General features: G+C 51.1%; 1 protein-coding gene across 4 annotated transcripts in view; it reads left to right on the top strand.

Annotated features, from left to right (window-relative positions):
* The first annotated feature begins 1082 nt into the window (after positions 1–1082).
* The window catches only part of DBNL (drebrin like), a 35846-nt gene continuing 19382 nt past the window's right edge, over positions 1083–17546 (top strand). For all 4 annotated transcript variants that reach the window (XM_005313092.4, XM_065584375.1, XM_005313090.4 and 1 more), the window contains exons 1-6: positions 1083–1240; positions 2091–2146; positions 8460–8572; positions 10821–10895; positions 12767–12913; positions 13991–14068. In XM_005313092.4, the coding sequence (XP_005313149.1) occupies positions 1158–1240; positions 2091–2146; positions 8460–8572; positions 10821–10895; positions 12767–12913; positions 13991–14068 (552 nt within the window). In that variant the 5' untranslated portion in view covers positions 1083–1157. The remainder of the gene's footprint in view (positions 1241–2090; positions 2147–8459; positions 8573–10820; positions 10896–12766; positions 12914–13990; positions 14069–17546) is intronic.

The following is a 17546-nucleotide window of genomic DNA, read 5'->3' as shown; positions in this document are numbered from 1 at the left end:
ACGATATAGGGGGTGTGGTGTAGGAGGTGTCTGTTGGGGGGCTGGGGGATGTTGGGGGGGTGTAGGAATGAGGTATCTGGGGATGGTGTTGGGGGGCTGTTGTAGGGGTGTCTGGGGGTATAGGAATGAGGTGTCTGTTGACGATATAGGGGGTGTGGTGTAGGAGGTGTCTGTTGGGGGGCTGGGGGATGTTGGGGGGGTGTAGGAATGAGGTATCTGGGGATGGTGTTGGGGGGCTGTTGTGGGGGTGTCTGTGGGGGGACAGAGGGATGTTTTGGGAGGGATGTAGGAATGAGGTATGTGGGGACGGATTAGGGGGTGTCTGGGGGGGTCTATGGGGCAGATGTGGCGGGGGGGTCTGTGGGGTGTGTGTCTGGGGGTGTCTGTGGGAGGGCTGTGCGGGGGATGTGACGGGGGTGTCTGTGGGGTGTGTGTGACGGGGGGTGTCTGTGGGGGAGGTGGTGTCTGGGGGTGTCTGTGACGGGGGTGTCACGGGGGGTGATGTCTGGGGGTGTCTGGTGGGGGGGTGATGGGGGCTGTGTGGTGGGGGGGTGTCTGTGGGGGGGATGTGACGGGGGTGTCTGTGGGGGGAGGGGGGTGTCTGTGGGTGTCTGTGACGTGGGTGTCTGTAGGGGATGTCATGGGGGGTGTCTGCGGGGTGATGTCTGGGGGTGTCTGGGGGGGATGTGGTGGTGGGGTGTGTGTGACGGGGGGTGTCTGAGGGGGGAGGGGGTGTGTGTGACGGGGGTGTCTGTAGAGGATGTCACTGGGTGTGTCTGGTGGGGGGGTGTCTGCGGGGTGATGTCTGGGGGTGTCTGGGGGGGATGTGGTGGTGGGGTGTGTGTGACGGGGGGTATTTGAGGGGGTAGGGGGTTGTCTGTGACGGGGGTGTCTGTAGAGGATGTCATGGGCGGTGTCTGCGGGGTGATGTCTGGGGGTGTCTGGGGGGGATGTGGTGGTGGGGTGTGTGTGCCGGGGGATGTCTGAGGGGGGAGGGGGTGTCTGTGACGGGGGTGTCTGTAGAGGATGTCACTGGGTGTGTCTGGTGGGTGTCTGATTGCTCGGGGGCGGCCCGCGGCTTTGCCCGCCCTCCCACGGCCCCTCCCCATCGCGGCGCGGCCGGGAGGAGCCGGAAGGCGGCGGGCGGAGGCGGCTCCATGGCGCTGAACCTGAGCAGGAACGGGCCGGCGCTGCAGGAGGCCTATGGCCGGGTGGTGGCCGAGAGGAGCCCGACCGACTGGTGAGGGGCCGGGGCCGAGTCCCCTCCCGCACGGCCTCCACCCTGGCCCCCTCCCCGGGGCCGGCCCCGCCCCCCATCCACCCCCACCCGGCCCCTCCTCCCGCCGGGCCCCCTTCCCGGGCTCCCCACTGCTGGGGACCGGCCCCGCCGGGTCCCCCTCCTGTCCTCCATCCATCCCCACTGCCGGGGACTGGCTCTGCCACCCATCCAGCCCGCCGACCCGGACTGGCTCTGTGCCGCCCCCTCCTGGGCTTCCCCTCCCCGGGACCGGCCCGGCCCTGCCCCCCGCCGAGCCCCCCACTCTCGGGGACTGGGCTCGCCCTCTTGTACCATCCCCCCACCCCAGGAGGACTGGCACCTCCCCAGGCACCCTCCCCCCAGCTCAGAATGGTTCACTTCCTCTTCACAGTAGGGCATGGGGGTGATGGAGATGCAGATGGGGGGTGGGCTTGCTGGGAGGGCATTAGCTGTGGGGCCTCAAGGCAGGGGAGGCACGTATGGGTCACATTAGCTTAGATGGCGCTGGGGTCATGCTGGTTGGGGTGGCATAGCGCTAGCTGTGGGTTAGTGGTTGGAGAAGGTTGTGTGTGTGCGCGAGGAAATGGGTTGGTGTAGGAGAGGAGTGGTGGGGAAGTGGATGGCTGTCAGGATGACACAAGAGGGGATGCGGTGGGGACTGTATGGTACCTGGGATACATATGAAGAAGGCAGGGAAACAGTCAGGATGGTGGTGAGGCGGGTGCTAGCATCCGCTCTGGGGAGATGGGAGAGGAGGTGCAGCAGAAGGCTGGGCTGGTGAGGAATAATGGTGCATTGGTTGCTAAAATGTCACCCTTACGCTTTATTTCAGGGCTTTGTTTACCTACGAAGGCAACAGTAATGATCTGCGAGTGGCTGGCACTGGAGGTGAGTGCATCTGGGAAAGGCCACCCCCTATGTGGGGCAGCCGTGCCCATTTGGGGTCAGGATGGGTCCTTGGTTGCTGAGTGTGTGCATAGGAGGTGGTATGGTTTAGCTTGACAGGGTTGTGATGTCTGTTCAGCTTTGTTACCCACTGCTGGCTGTTGGTGTCCAGTGTTTGTATGGAATAGCTCTGGAGGTGGAGATTCTACCTCCTCTTCCTCCCCAGTTGCTTAACAAAGGACTTTTCTTTCTGGGGCTGTGGTCTCTGCCCCTTGCTGCTTGCTCCGACTCACAGAAGACGTTGTGAAGAGTCCTGGATTAGACCCTGGGACACATTACTGTGGGACGTAAGGTAGAAATAGGGTGACCAGACAGCAAATGTGAAAAATTGGGACAGGGGATGGGGGGTAATAGGGGCCTATATAAGAAAAAGACCCAAAAATCGGGACTGTCCCTATAAAATCGGGACATCTGGTCACCCTAGGTAGAAATGCACCTTTAGCTTTTTTCAGTGACCCAGTAACAGTGCCTGGTGGTGATGCTTTTCCAATGAAGGGGTGCAGCATAAAAGCAGAAAGAGTGGCAGTTGGTAGGGGACTGTGATGTCACGTGTAACATGAAGGCAAGTTTCAATCACTCTCAAAACAGCCTTGGCTCATTTTCTTTTCCTTCCCCTTTTGTGTGGGTTTTTCTGTTTTTTTTTTTTTTTTTTAAGAAACTTGAAAAAATAATAATCCTGTACCTCTTTTTAACTCTTCACAGTTCAGTTCATTCCTGTTGCATTTTAACACAACTATGGTTAATGCAACAGAAAGGTAGCACAGCCACACACTCTGAAGTCAAGGTGACTTATGACAATAATTCTGACTTACTGTCCATATGGAGTATTTTCTGCTTCGGGTTTCCCCGTTACATGTAACACTTAATATCTTGCTGATTTCCACATGAAAACATACTAATTTACAGCTAAGGGTGCTAAACTGTAGGTCCCACCAACACACATCTTAAAAGCAAGGAAATAAGTATTTTTATCATTTCGTCTGTGTTCCATTCATCAGTTTCCTTTCACAGCCTCATATTTTCCTTTCACATCCCCCGTGTCGCCACACGCAGCAACTAACAGGCACCCTTGAATGCCAACCATGTTCGCTGGTTATACGTTTATGTGACTAACACAGGGTTGGTGTGACCTTGAGAAATTGTCTTGCACGTAGCTCTGTGTGTGGTTTTGAATTGGATGCAAAATGAAGGGCAGTGTTGCTCTGCAAATGGTAGCTGAAGGATGGTTTTTTGATCGTGTTCAGGAAACCCGTGAAGGGGTGATGTGTGGCTGTTTGTGATGGTTCCCGGTGTAGTATTTTTATGTAGAGTTGCCGAACTAAAATCTGCCTTGATGTAGTGTGTTTATGGTTAGCGTTAAGGCAATATGTGGCCGCTGAAGAGCGGAGGTATCAGGGCCATGATAGGTCGAAGAGAGGCATTTGAAGTTGAGAATGAGTGGAGCGTAGATAGTGTGTCGAATGATAGAGCTGTTTATTTTCCCTGCTTTTTAAAGTTCATGCAACTAGGAACCTTCACTCCAAATTAATAAGTATTTTTGTTTCAGGGATTGGACAGGTTTGTAATAAACATGTGTATCCTTGTGGGTAGTTATTCACATAGGTAACTAGCAACGTGGCCTCTGCTGATTGGGGCCTTGATATCGCCTATGCCCTCTGCAGAACTGCGCTCCTCGCCCGTGTTTTCTCACACGGGCACACCCCGTGCAGCCCTGCTCCCTCCCATGCCACCCTGCTTGTCTACCACAATCAAATTTGAAACATTGGCACATTAGATGGGTTCACGCCCCTGAGACCCTAGGAGACCTGTAGCAGTCCAGTCAAGCAAGCCGCCTCCAGTCTGCCAAACTAGGACTCCCCTCTGGAGAACAGCAGGTTTGTCTGGGGGAGAAACTGCTCAGCTGGTAACTCTGCAACTCTTCCTCTCCTTGTCCCTGCCCTGTCGGTGATAGCAATGGGGGCAGAAAGAGAGGGATACTTGTAGCTGGAGGTCCCCCGGTAGAGGAGCTAAGAGCTCTTCACTCAGCTTCTCCAACCCACAGCTGAGCTCCTGAGTGAGAGAAATCTGTCAGACTGGGAATGGAGGTTTAACTGCTAGGGAAGGGCATAGGTAAAGGAAGGCGCCAAGGAATTCGGCAGCGCGGCTGAGCTGCCAGACCCCACTTTTCCAAGCCTGATTTCCAGATGCCCTAATTTTAGGGGTCTCCCCATCCCATTAAATTGCCTTCCAGACAGAAGGATCATTATCTTCATTTCAGTGAGTGAAAATATTCGTAAGGCAAAGGACATAATGTTCTGTTTGGAATGGGGCTAAGGGAGTAGGGCCTCCTACGGAGAATCTGGAAGGTCACTTCTTAGCCCGGCTCTCCATCTGTGCTCTACAGCCCCACTGCCAGCCTTTGTGCTTGGCTCCCCTCATGTCTCTGTCCCAACCCTATAGCTGAATTTTGGGCCTAGGCTGCACCCACATCTTTACTGATTTAGTTAGGCTCACAGGGTGCTTTCTGTAGCTCCTTCTTACTAACAGGGCTAAGATATGGTGGGAGAGAAGGAAAGCTGAAATCCAGGACTCAAGATGGAGCTCTCCTACAGAGGCAGCTTGACCCCTGTTGCTTTGAAAATGGAAGTTGCTGACAAAGCTGAGTGGCTCTGTTGGCTTTCCTTGCCTGATGACATAAGGTGGTTACAACTCTTTACTTTTGATTTTAAAAGTTCAGCGGTGTTCTGGATCTGAGATGTTATCAGAGTGTGTGAAAAGTTTGGTGGTTGTGGGGACTAAGGTTGTCAAGAGGAAACCCCCCCAGAAGTGAGATTGTCAAGACAGCTGCAAAAGGGAGAGTTTCTAAACCTTTTTTCTGCAAAAGCTAGTGAGTATTTTTCTGAAAACATCACATGGAAAATTTATTTGTCATCTGAAATGACTGGGCTAAATTTGGAGACTGAGTAGAACTATTTAATTGTGGGGGAAATAGGGATTTTAGTCCTGCTTCAAGTGCAAATCTAAATGCAACCTTCATTCTGGAATTGCTACCAATGCCTGATGATTAATGCGCAACTCATACATTTTGTGGTGATTAAATGTGGTTGAGCCAACACTGCAGGAGAAACTTTGGATGGTGAAATTTTACTGACATGTGAGCACTTGATTACTACTCCAGTGTTAATGTTGTACTCATGGTAGTTTTTAGCATTTAATTATAGGTAGAGAGGTATCGTGGGTAATGTAGCACTTTCTATTCTAAATCCCTCTTGTTACACTCTCATCCCTTTCAACATCCAGGCTGAGATATTCAAGGCTTGGCCACTACCTGAGGGTGAATTTTCTTTTTCCTTTTAAAGTTTGAATATCAGCTGTTGGTGGGAGGGGGAATGCGCTTTCCCCATGATGTAACTTCTTGACAAGATTTTTTTTGAGGAGCCGTACACATGCAACAGCTAGGAGCGGGGAAACTGAAGTTGAAATTTGGCAGGGAAGGCCTTTGCGAGTCCTGTGAAAATGAGCTTTGAAAACCTTGTGCTGCACAAACTCAGTTGAATTTCGCCCACATTCCTGCTAAACTCATAAAATGGGAAGTTGAAGAAGACCAGCCTGACCCCACATGTGCAGCTAAGTCAGCCCTGCATGTGGTCCTTGTAAGGTGAACAGGGAACAAGGGACAGTTCCCATGCATAGGAGGGTGCCCTGCTTTGATGCAGCTTAGGAGCTTTGATGCTGAGGGGCTTCTTCCTGGTGGCCTCCGGTAAGCGTGTTGGGTGTTCTGTTGCAGTCTAAGCCAGTAGTTCGGATGCTCAAAATTCTCTTGAGGCTGGTGCCTGGATATTAAGGTGCCAGATATTAACTTGCACTGTTAATGAAGCAGGAAGGCTGCACGCAAGAGCCAGAAAAGGACAAAGTTAATGTTGCCCACGTAGTCTTAACTCCACCTCTTTGTGCATAAACTGCATTCTGACACTGTTCAGTTAGTCCAGACCATCTCTCAAATGATATCCCAGCATAGGCTCATCCCATCTTTTTCCTGCAACTGTGGGTCCATGTGTAACATCCATAGCACTGCTCTGTGTATGGCAGACTGCAGATATGGCTGTTTTTTATAGGAAAAGTACCTAGCAAACTCTTCTTACACAACAAAGTAACCACAGTAATGGTGAAAATCTGAAGGTGTCTAGAAACCACCTACGTTTGCAGCTAATTTAGCTACATAGTGGAGTGTCTCGTGTCCTGTTACACCTATAAATCACACTGCTGTGGGTACTGCTGGCTGACAAGAAACCGGTTGTGCTGACCAGACGCCTGTGCAGGGAGTTCGGGGGAAGCTGGCTTTCCTGTTTGTGTGTCTGCATGTTCTCTTATTTTGAGCTTGCTGCTAAAATGAAATGGGAGGAAGGAACACGCAGCTGGAGACTTTGTCAACCTGGTCTAGTTTCGGGTTAAACGGGAGCCCCTTCAATAAGCCACATCCAAAGAGGTGACCGGTGTTCGTTCCTGAGCCTCTGTTCCTGCCATGTTCGCTTATGCATATTACTTTAAGGAATCTTGATCCCATTGAAATCAATGATAACTCCCATTGACTTTAATGGGATCAGGATGTGCCCATTACTGTTTCAATACAACTTCATGTACAAACTTGTGTGTAGAGTTTAGAGCCATCTGCTACAGCTTTGAAAACAGTCACTGTATTGAAATATTTAATTACAATGAAGTGCCTTGGAATATATGTCCATTTATGGTAAGAGTGGTTTTCATTTGACATGTTTTTTATTTTAGACCCTGTAGGAATCTGGCCTCTTTCCAGGTGAAATGTGAAGGGATGTTTTTAAGGATGTCAGGGCTCTGAAGAGTCCTACTTCTTCCATATGATCCATAAAATTGCAAACCGTAGCAGAGCTGTGAGGATTTGTTGGTTTAGGTGGAGGCCTCTCACCAGGAGCTGAGTTTGTTCTGACTGCTTATGGCCAAGCAGTAGGAGACATCGCCCCATCGCACTAAGGGCTGAGTTTCAGGAGTGGGGACTGTACACATCCACAGATAGGACTCTCATTGGGGGCTGTGCTTGTTCTGTGTGTCCACGTGCACTGATGGAGGACTCACACCGGCCGGTGATCTGTTCTCTTCAAGAGACAGGAAGTCTTGCCATAGTGTCTAGTGGAGATTGGGGCATGAACAAGAGTGAGCTGGCTGAAGCTGGGCCTGGACAGGACTGAGGTGAAGATGGCGGGTTGTGGGAAGCAGCTGGAGGAGATGGTGGAAGTAATATCGGCCTCTTTGATTGGAGGAGTACTTCCGCCATTCATTAATGGTGTTTGCAGCTTAGGGGTGACTCTCGACCCCAAGTTGCTGTTTGATGATTTCAGCAGTAACCCAGTCAGCTTTTTACCATCTGTGTTTGGCTAGGAGGTTGGTCCTTTTCTTTCGGATGTTGTTCAGGCCCTTGTCATCTCGGTGAGACTATTGCCATGCACTCTACATGGGGCTACACCTTAGAGCCGTTTAGAAACCGAAGCTGGTGCAGAGTGTAGTGACTTGGTTATCGAGTGGGGCATTCTGCTGGGAACAAGTGACAGTAGTGCTGTAGGGTCAGCACTGGCTGCCCACTGGTCTTAGGGTGGAGTTCAAGATGTTGGTGATGACCGCTAAAGCCCTAAGTGGCCTGGAACTGGCCTCTCCCGGCCATACTGCCACAGCTGTGGTCAGCGGGGGTGCTCAAACTGGATCCCCCTCATTATAGAAGAGAGGGGTGGCTGGCAAGGCGTTCTCTGTGAGGGCTCCAGGACTCTGGAACTTGCTCTCCCACCTTGGTCTGAAAAAGCCCAACTCTGACTTTGCAAGAGACACCTGCTTGGCAAGGCTCTGGAGAAAAAGCTCAGGGTCTTCCTAGATGATGAAAGCTGGCTGCCCTCCTGAGTTCCTGTGGAACTGGTTTCAGCTTTGCTGAGGTTTAATTGTATTTGTTGCGTGGTTATGTTAGGGTGCCTGGGGCCTTGGATAGATGTCTTTAGTATTTTTTATAACATCATTATGACGTTAGGTAGGAATAAGCAACAGAAGCAGACAAACTCTCAGGTCCCGTTTTCATGGACACATCACTGTTAGGCTGCTGACAGTTCCGTTTTATTTTCTCAACAGTTTGTTTCTTAGTTGGATGTTTTTCTGAGGGACGCTCACAGTAATTTTTCCTCTTCTCAAGACTGAGATGGTTGGCTCAATCTCACTCTACTTATCTCTCTCCCTTTCTCCCTCTGTGGAAATAACTGTATAGATGGTGGCCTGGAGGAGCTGGTGGAGGAGCTCAACAGTGGTAAGGTGATGTACGCTTTCTGTCGGGTAAAGGATCCCAACTCTGGCCTTCCCAAGTACGTCATCATCAATTGGGTAAGTAGAGATGGACTGTTTCTGTTAGAATGTGGAGCCTTAGGTACATGTTTGATTCTCTCTCCAGGTGGGAAAGGATACACCCTTGAACCAGAGCTGCCAGCATCTAGAAAGCTAAGGTTGCGATTATGTCATGGAATCCGTGACTTCCATTGACCTCTGTGACATCTTCTGCCCTGGGGCTGGAGCTCCCAGCCAGCCCTCCTTCGTAGCCCCTACCCTGCTGGGGGGGGGGCCCTGCAGCTGCCCAGCTGCAGTGGGTGGCTGGTGAGACCCCACAGCAGCCCAGCCCTGCAGCGGTGGGGGACTCAGGAGCCCCAACAGCAGTGGGTGCTGAATCCACCTCCCCATTTTGTCACGGATATTTTTAGTAATAAGTCAGGGACAGGTCACGGGCTTCCGTGAATTTTTGTTTATTGCCCATGACCTGTCCCTGACTTATTACTAAAAATATCCATGACAAAAACTTTGCCTTATAGATAGCTAATGCTTGGAATGCCTTCGGGGCCAGAGTGAGACTCCCCGAAAAACACATGCAAATCTCTAGTGCACTGCAAAATGCTAAGAATTCAGATGAACAAAATGGGGAGATGTTCCTAGGCCTTCTGAAGTGCTCTGTTCTTGTTAAGAGGATAAGAACTGACATACTAGGTCAAACCAGTGGTCCTTCTACCCCGTTATCGTGTGGCCAGTACCAGAGCTTCAGGGGGAGTGTACAGAACAGGGCAGTTGTCATGATCCACCCATCTTCCCCTCCCCATTTCTGGTAGTCAGAGGTTTAGGGACATACAGAACATGGGATGCATCTCTGACCATTTTGGCTAATAGCCACTGATGGACCTGTCCTCCATGAACTTAGCCAGTTCTTTTTTGAACACAGTTATACTTTGGCCGTCATGGCACAGTTCCACAGGTTAATTGTATGTTGTGTGAAAACATATTTCCTCTTTATTATATTAAACCTGCTGCCTGCTAATTTCATGGTGTGATCTCTGGTTTTTGTTTTGTGGGAAAGGGTTAATCACTTCCCTATTCATTTCCCCCCCCCCCACACACACACACCATTCATGATTTTATAGAACTTCTATCATAGCTTCCCCCTTAATTATCTCTCTTTTAGCTAAACAGTCCTAATATTTTTAGTGTCTCCTCGTATGGAAGCCATTCCATACCCTCGATCATCTTTGTTGCCCTTCACTGAACCATGTCCATTTCAACTATATCTTTTTGAGATGGGCTGACCAGAACTGGACACAGTATTCAAGGTGTGGGCGCACCATGGATTAGTATGGTAGTTAAGCTAGCAGTAAATATTATTGGGTTATTTAGGTTAAGGTTATTAAAGCTGTAAATATCCTGAAAATAACCTCTCTAGAGCATTATAGCTAGAATAAAATGTTTGAAAGTGAGGAAAACTTGGAGTTGAGATTCCACAAACAGAGCATGCACAGCACTGTTCTTTATTCTGTATAGGTTGTTGTACTGTGCTCGTCACTGTAGTATCTGAGCGCCTTCCAGCAGTACAGTGGAAGCCATGTGACGACAGGTCTGTCGCGTGTTGTTTTTTCTCTCAACCCTCTCGCCAGGGGAGAAGCCTGTGCAGTGGAGTGTCTTGTTTTGGGAGGGTTTTAGGTTTTTTGAAATATACGTGTTGCTTCGTATTGATGTTAGAAGGCTGGTCAAAGAAAGTGCCTGCGCTTGGAGCAGAAGGTGGTGAGTTTTGTGATGGTCCTTAATGCACTGATCCATGTGTGTTACAGGTCCCCCTCTGGGCCTGATCCGGGGGAAGATGTGTGTCTGTTGCAGCCCCACCTTTGGCACCTTGGCTGTTCAGCTCAAGCTGTAGCAACTCCTGCTTTCAGCCGCTGAGGTTCTCAGTTCAATCCCTGGTGTGTCAGCTAAGATGGCAGCCAGGTTTACAGGCCTAGTGTCTGGGAATAGGATCCTGTTCTTGAGGAACCAGGCACTGGTAGCTCTAGAGAGGGTTAGCAGAGAGGGGGTCTGCCACTTGGATGCTTATTTTACATTCATCTCTTACATTCCTCTCCTTCACTTTAAGTAATGCTGCCAGAGCTTTGCTTTGGACGTGCAGCATCTCTTCCCCTCAATCTGGCCTCCACCTCACCCTAGCATGGGTGATAGCTGTGATGTCCTGTTTCAAGGAGCCATGTGATGGGGGGCTTGTCTCAGTTGAGTGCTACACAGTCCTTGAGATGAGGTTCTAGGTACTGATGGTTTCTCTTTGCAGACTGGCGAAGGCGTGAACGATGTGAGAAAGGGAGCTTGTGCCAACCATGTCAGCACCGTAGCAAACTTCTTAAAGGTACAGTCATGTTTTTATGATGATCTCCCTGGACCCTCCCTTTGCTGTTGTTTGGCCTCCCTATTATTCCAGATCTGCAGCCCTGGCTTTTTGTCCTTCCTGCTGGGAAAGGCCCAAGGGAGGTACAGCAAGTATTGCAGGGCTCTGGCCACTCCGTATTTACAGCCTGGGATCTTCCTGGGTGAGCATGGGCTTCTCCTGGAACAGAAACACAGCAGAAAGCCACAGCAGGGTGTGTGTTAAAATGCCGTTGGCACTCAGCTGAGTCCCCTTAACCACCTGTGAAGTGAACCTGTTGAGTATCCCGTGGGGGCTTGTTGCTGGTAGACACGTTCTTCTAAGTTTCTTTGAGAACCAATGTATTTTAGGGGGTTTCCCCGATGAAAAATAGTTTCTGATGGAAAAAGAGACCATACACGATGGGAGAGCTACAAACTCGCATTCTCTCTTACATTGTGAATATTTACCTGTTAGATTAACCGTTCCCCCTCATATCTGGCAGCCCTTTGAGCTGCAATTTGTGGGCAAATGGCTTCTTTAAACCCTGCTTTCAGGGCAGTAACGTGTCATGTCTCCTTCTGCCCTCTCTCTCTTTCAGTCCCTTGATCTTGGGGTTTGTCACGGACTCACAGATCGTGCCCACTCTTGGCTCCGTGCGGTCCGTGGGGGGTGCCCCTTTTAGTGAGACAGCCCTTCTCGGGGGTCCACTCTCTCCCGGGGTCAGGCCCCTCCACCTCCTGGATCCGCACCTCTCTGAGCCTTAGCACGTCTGTCTCTGCCGTGGGCCCCCTCAGGGAGTCCACTCGCTCTGGACCCCCGGGGCCTCCACCCCCGAAGGGGTTGATGCAACCCTGTTCTCTAGACCGGAGTGACTCTCAGCCAGCATAAAACAGGAGGGTTTATTGAGAGTTGAACACAGCACAGGAAACTCTCTGACCCTCAGGCCTGGCCTCCCTCAGCACAGCACATCCCAGTCTCCCTGCATCCAGGTGGGCTCTGCCTGCTTCCCCTCTCCAGCCCCGAGTCCCCCTGCTCCCAGCTGGGCATCTGAGATCACCGGCCCCAGGCCCCGCCTCTGTCCATTGTCTTCTCTCCAGGTAAACAGGGTCGTAAACCGGGGCCTCCTCTCCTGCTTCTGTCCTCTGGCTGGAACCGGCTGGTTAGGTCACTGGGTCCTCACTCTGCAGCCCATTGTCTTCCCACTGGCCAGAACCGGCTGCGTCTCCTCAGCTGGGCCTCTGGGTCACCAAGTCACTGGTCGCTGGGGTATCCATCCTCCCGGCCATCGGCTGGGTCCCCACGTCCTCTCTCCAGTGTGTGTGTGTGCAAAACACACTCCCTCTCCCCTCACCTCGTTAAACCAGTAACACCCAGGGAAACTGAGTCCCACCCCCTCTGCATGCAAACCATTGAAACTCCACAGAAAACAAGAAAAACCCCCACTTCATCACAGGGTTCCTTTATCCTTGCTGTTTTAGATTCAGTATTGAGTCCAGAAACTTGTGGCTCAGGTCTCTAAAGTGGAAAGTTCAGGACAGCCCAGCATCCTCGTCAGGAGCTGGAGGAGAATGGGTGACAGCAGCAGCCTGACTGTGCCACTTCACGCTCCATGAAGTGTGGGACCAGATCTTAATGGCTCCCTTTGCCTCTCCCTTCCTTCCCCTCTGCGGGGTTCGTACAAAAGGCAGCCAGAGGGATTGGAGGCCTCTGTTCCCATAGGAAGTGTCTGCCCCGCATGTGCAGTGGTGAAATCAGGCCAGTCTGCTCTCGGGTCACTCTGCGGCAGTGTGCGTCTTTCGGCAGAAGGATGTCGTCCTTTAGCCCTTGGAGTCAAGTTTCTCCTAACTGTGCTGCTCTTTTTCTCTGCCCAGGGCGCCCATGTGACGATAAATGCTCGGGCGGAGGAGGACGTCGAACCTGACTCAATCATGGAGAAAGTTGCCAAGGCTTCCGGTGCAAACTACAACTTCCATAAAGAAAGTAGCAGGTTCCAGGATTCAGGCCCTCAGACGCCAGTGGTGAGTTCCTGGGACCTTTCTAAGTAACCTTTGCACCCCTGGGCTGCAGGGACAGCAGGGATCTAGCTGCCAGTGTCTCAGCTGCGCGGCAAATAGGGCTGCTCAACTCTGATCCTGGTGTGACGGTGCCCTTGTCCTGGAGCTAGCCGTGGTATTCTTCATGGCCTCACCCTCTGTATCTCAGAACTTCTTTCTCTGGAGCTGATGGCTAGTGCCGGGGCGAAATGAGAGACCAGCCTCAGTGTATTCTCAAGTGTTGTCTTGTCTGTAGTGACTCCAAAGCAACAACACTGGAATTCCTAAAGCACCCCTCCCAAGACGTTAGAGTTCACGTGTGTTAGCTCACAAGAAGAGCAAATTCTTTTCAATTTCAAACATCGATTTTTGCGCTTTTATTTTTCAAACACTGCACAAGCATCAGCTCATCTCAACACTAGAAAAGAACCACACACGCAATACGTCAGGGTCAGGTTGCTGACTGTCTCAGCTTGGTCACTGAATGGTACTTTCTTGATCTTCTTAATCATCTGTGTCTTGGTGCTGTTTCATTGCTATTTGTGTCTGTCTTCCTTTCTCTTGTTATTGAAGATGGTTTGCTGATCCGGTGATGAGCTCTCAGCTCCTTAGCTTCTGCCACATGGCAAGGTGGGGCCGGGGACTTATTCTTCAAATATCTATATATTTACCACTGTCTTTTTCCTTTTGGGTAATTTCCCTCCCTCATCCTGCCAGTTTTGTCTGTCTCTAAAATGCAGCTCTCAGATTACAACTTCCTGTCTCTCTCTGGGCCAGACTTCAGGGTCTGGCTCATGCGGAGTCATAAACTGGCTTTCAACATTCCATTGGGCTTTCCCTTTCCAGGGTCCTCTCCAAGGTTGGGGAAATGTGGAGACCGCATGGCCGGTTGTACAGAAGCAGGCACTTAATGGTCCTGTTGAACAGTTTTGGGCGCACTATCCTGGGAGGGGAACCTGAAAGATGCTGGGCTGTATTGCCAGTCTGCTGCAATTTTCTGACAACTAGATTCTGATTATATACAGACTGCCTCAGCTGTGTGCGTCTCTTGTCCATCTCCAGGGTTCTGTCTACCAGAAGACAAACGCCATGTCTGAAATCAAGAGGGTCGGTAAAGATAACTTCTGGGCCAAAGCAGAGGTGAGTCCCCGAGCATTGGATTGGTGAGGGAGGCTTGATTTGGGTAAGGTGTTTGGATTTAACGTGAGCTTTTTTGTCACTAACTGCCTCTTCCTCCCCTTCCTAAAGCTGGGTTTTGCTGACTACTGGATAATGGATTCATGGCATGGGAAGGGTTTGTTCTGCTTTAGTGGGGGTGGCTGTTTCCACCTGCTGCTATAGAAGTGACTGGAAAAAGTATTGGGGACTGTCCTGACTCCCGCGTGTCCTGCCGGGTGTGTAAGTAGAACCCAAAATACAGGAGTGAGGGTGGAAGGAAATTGTGCTTCAGGTGAAAATTAACTGGAGACATGTCAGTTTTCATATTTAGGCAGCTCATCTCTGTGTCACTGTCCCTCAAGGTCTGTCTAGATTCTTATTTGGTCCTCATCTCATAACACCTGAGAGCTTCCAAAATAACAATAAGCTCTGTTCTTCTTTCCCAGCCTTTTGACTCATTAGCTTGGGGGGTGTGTGTGTGAGAGTGAGTGAGTGAGTGAAGAACTTACTGAGGGGAAGCCGAATCAAGGAAGGGCTCTGAATATACTGAGGTTTGTGGTCTCTTCTCTCTTGTAGCAGTGAGTTCCGTAGTCTGGTCTAGCTCCAGCGAGAGTCCTGCCCTCTCGAGGCTCCCACTGATGGTCGGCAGGTTCACGGATGAAGTGGGGTGTAGCTGTTGTGGGAGGCCATGGCTCTGGAGGGGAAGGTGTCTCTTGGGGAAATAGGTCGGATCCCAAGAGGGCTGTGACTACGGAACCAGTGCGCTGAGTGGAATGCTGCGGCGGGTTTGGTTAAGCAGTCAGGCTGTTGCAGTCCTTAACGGGTGTTTGACTCATCCCTGGATCTAAATCCCGAGCTGTGACAATGAAGCCTGCAGGTCCTGGATGTGAGCATTTCCGTGGCCAGGGCTGTGTCTGATGGGACAATCTCCTCGCCAGTCCCAGCAGGAAGTGGGCATATTTTGTCCCACTGCCTGTTGGGGCATGTGGTAGCACAGAGGAGTCTGAAAACCAAGCTAACAATCTGAGGGCAGGTGCCCTTGACAGTGGGCGATGTTACAAAGAAAGCAAGTTCTCCAAAGCCTCCCCGCTGCCCAGTCTGGCCTGGGCTCAGCTTGGCCAGCTGCTCTTTCGATTTTGACTAGGCACTGAGAGAGCAAGGCAATGGTGCTGCTCCATTTGACACGGAGGACATCTGGAGCGGGGGGTCGTACTTGTCCTGCTGGCACTCAGGCCTATGGTGTCTCAGCAGCCCGCCAGTGGCTTCCTGTAGGTGCGGGAGAGGACAGAGCCTTGTGGGGCTCCACTGATGAGGGTGTTGGAGGAAGGGTTCCCCATAAGGACCCTCTGGGTTCAGCCTGAGAGGAAGGACCAGAACCACTTCAGGTCATTTCTGTTCCCTCCTGCAGCCTCTTGGATATGTGACAGGCGCATTTGGTGGATGGATGCTATGAGATGCTGTGGAGAGGGGCAGCAGGATGTGAGGCTGGCTCTGGATAGGTTAGGCCATCTACCAGAGCAGCCAGTGCTGTCTCTGGGTCCCAGCCTAGAAGCATCCAGGGTACTGCCAAGTAGGGTGGTGTTGCAGGTCTCTTGTGCATTAGCTGCTCAGGGCAGGTTTAGAAACCAGGCTAGTTAAATCTGCCTGCATACAAAGTATAAACCAGCCATGAGCCTGCCTCGGAGCAGGAGGCTAAACACTGGGGACAAGTGATGGTTTCTTCAGTCCTGGCCAGACGGAGAAAGGATGGTCCAATGGGTAGGTAATCGCACTAGGTCTTGGAAGACCACGCTTCCATTCCCTGCTCTGCCACAGACTTCCTTTGAGTGTCCCAAGGGAAGTCACTTAGCTGCTCTGTGCCTCCTCTGTAGGATAGGGACCATAGCGCCCTGCCTTACCTCATGGGGGAGAGAGAGTGTGTGTGTGTGTGTGTGTGTGTGTGTGTGTGTGAAGTTAAATGTATTGGAGGTTATCAGGTGTGCAGATACTGTGGTGATGGTGGCCGGATAAGTACTTGAGTGATTTAGTTAACAGGGTTGATGAGGTTAAAGGTTAGCCTCGTGAAGGGAGGTGGTGACAATCTCTGTTAGGGGGTGACTGTGACATGGACACTCTTGCAAACCTCCCACCATTATTAACTTCACCCACGTTCAGTGCTGGGAGCTCCCTGGGTTGTCAGCACCTGCAGATACTGTTAACGCCACCTGCGTTAAGCTGCTCTGAACAATGCTAATGGTTCCTATGGGTGTTGACAACCCATCTGCCGCAGAGAGCTTCCGGTGATACCTGTAGTGGAGTTGAACCAGTGTTAGCAAAGGAAGGTTGGTTTGGGGGAATGTTCTCTAGTGTGGACACCCTGGAAGCAAGAGTCTGTTGCCCAATCCTTTTTAATAGTCAGTAGTACTTGTGTTGATGGCCAGTTGATCTGAAGGTAACCAGGTTCTTGTCCCAGAATCAGGCTATACAGAACTGAAATCAATGAGTTCAGTATCGCGTAGGGACCCTTAGGATATACGGCAGGGACACTCACACTGAGGGCAAAGGAAAGCCTTCACAATTTGTATTAAAATAAGGAATGAAGCCAGAAAAGCTCCAAGCCACAATAATAGATGGGAATAATCCAGTACTGGGGATATCTGTGGTATCATTCGTTGCATAAGCTCTTAGATTTACATATTGCACCCTTCCTTGAGGACCTGGTGGTAAGAGACAAAGAATCAGCCCTGTCTCTGGCATGTCAAATGAGTCCGATGGTCCAGGTTCCTCAATGCTCCAGACTGATGGTAGATAACAATAGAGCCGAAGAGGCAAATGGAAAGCTAACAATGGAAAAGCGCTCTCCCTACACGGTGGTTTGAGCCTGAGCACCAATCAGGAATATTCATGCTATTACTCAGCCTGCCATGCCCAAATCTCACCACCTCACCCTCATCATATTGGGGTGCACTTATCCTATAGGTAAGGCTACGTTTTAGTCACGGGTATTTTTAGTAAAAGTCATGGACAGGTCACAGGCAATAAACAAAAAGTCACAGCCCTGTGACCTGTCCATGACTTTTACTAAAAATACCTGTGACTAAATCTTACCTGCTGGGAGGGGGGCGCTCCTGAAGACTGCTGCTGGGAGGGGCAGCGCGGGGGCTCTGCTGCTGCTGGGGGGAGGGGGGAGGGACGGCCCAGGGCCATGCGGCTGCTGCCCCCGGACCGTTGCTCCAGGGCAGCACGAGGGACCAGCTGCCTGGGACTGCCAGAGCAGCGTCTGGTGCAGCTGGCTCTGGGGCTTCCCCAGCTGCTGGGGTGATCCTGGGGTCAGCCGCACCAGCGCTGCAAAATTCACGGAAAGTCATGGAAGCCGTGGTTTCCGTGACCTCCGTGAATGATTCGCGGCCTTCCCAGTAGGTTAACAAATTAATCCTCATTATCATACCCATCCCTTTGTTCTCAAGCAGTTTTGTGGTTC

The sequence above is a fragment of the Chrysemys picta genome, chromosome 2 (genome assembly GCF_011386835.1).
Source record: "Chrysemys picta bellii isolate R12L10 chromosome 2, ASM1138683v2, whole genome shotgun sequence".
NCBI classification, from domain to species: domain Eukaryota; kingdom Metazoa; phylum Chordata; order Testudines; family Emydidae; genus Chrysemys; species Chrysemys picta.
Note: the sequence above shows the minus strand (reverse complement) of the source record. Positions and strands in the feature narration are given on the sequence as shown.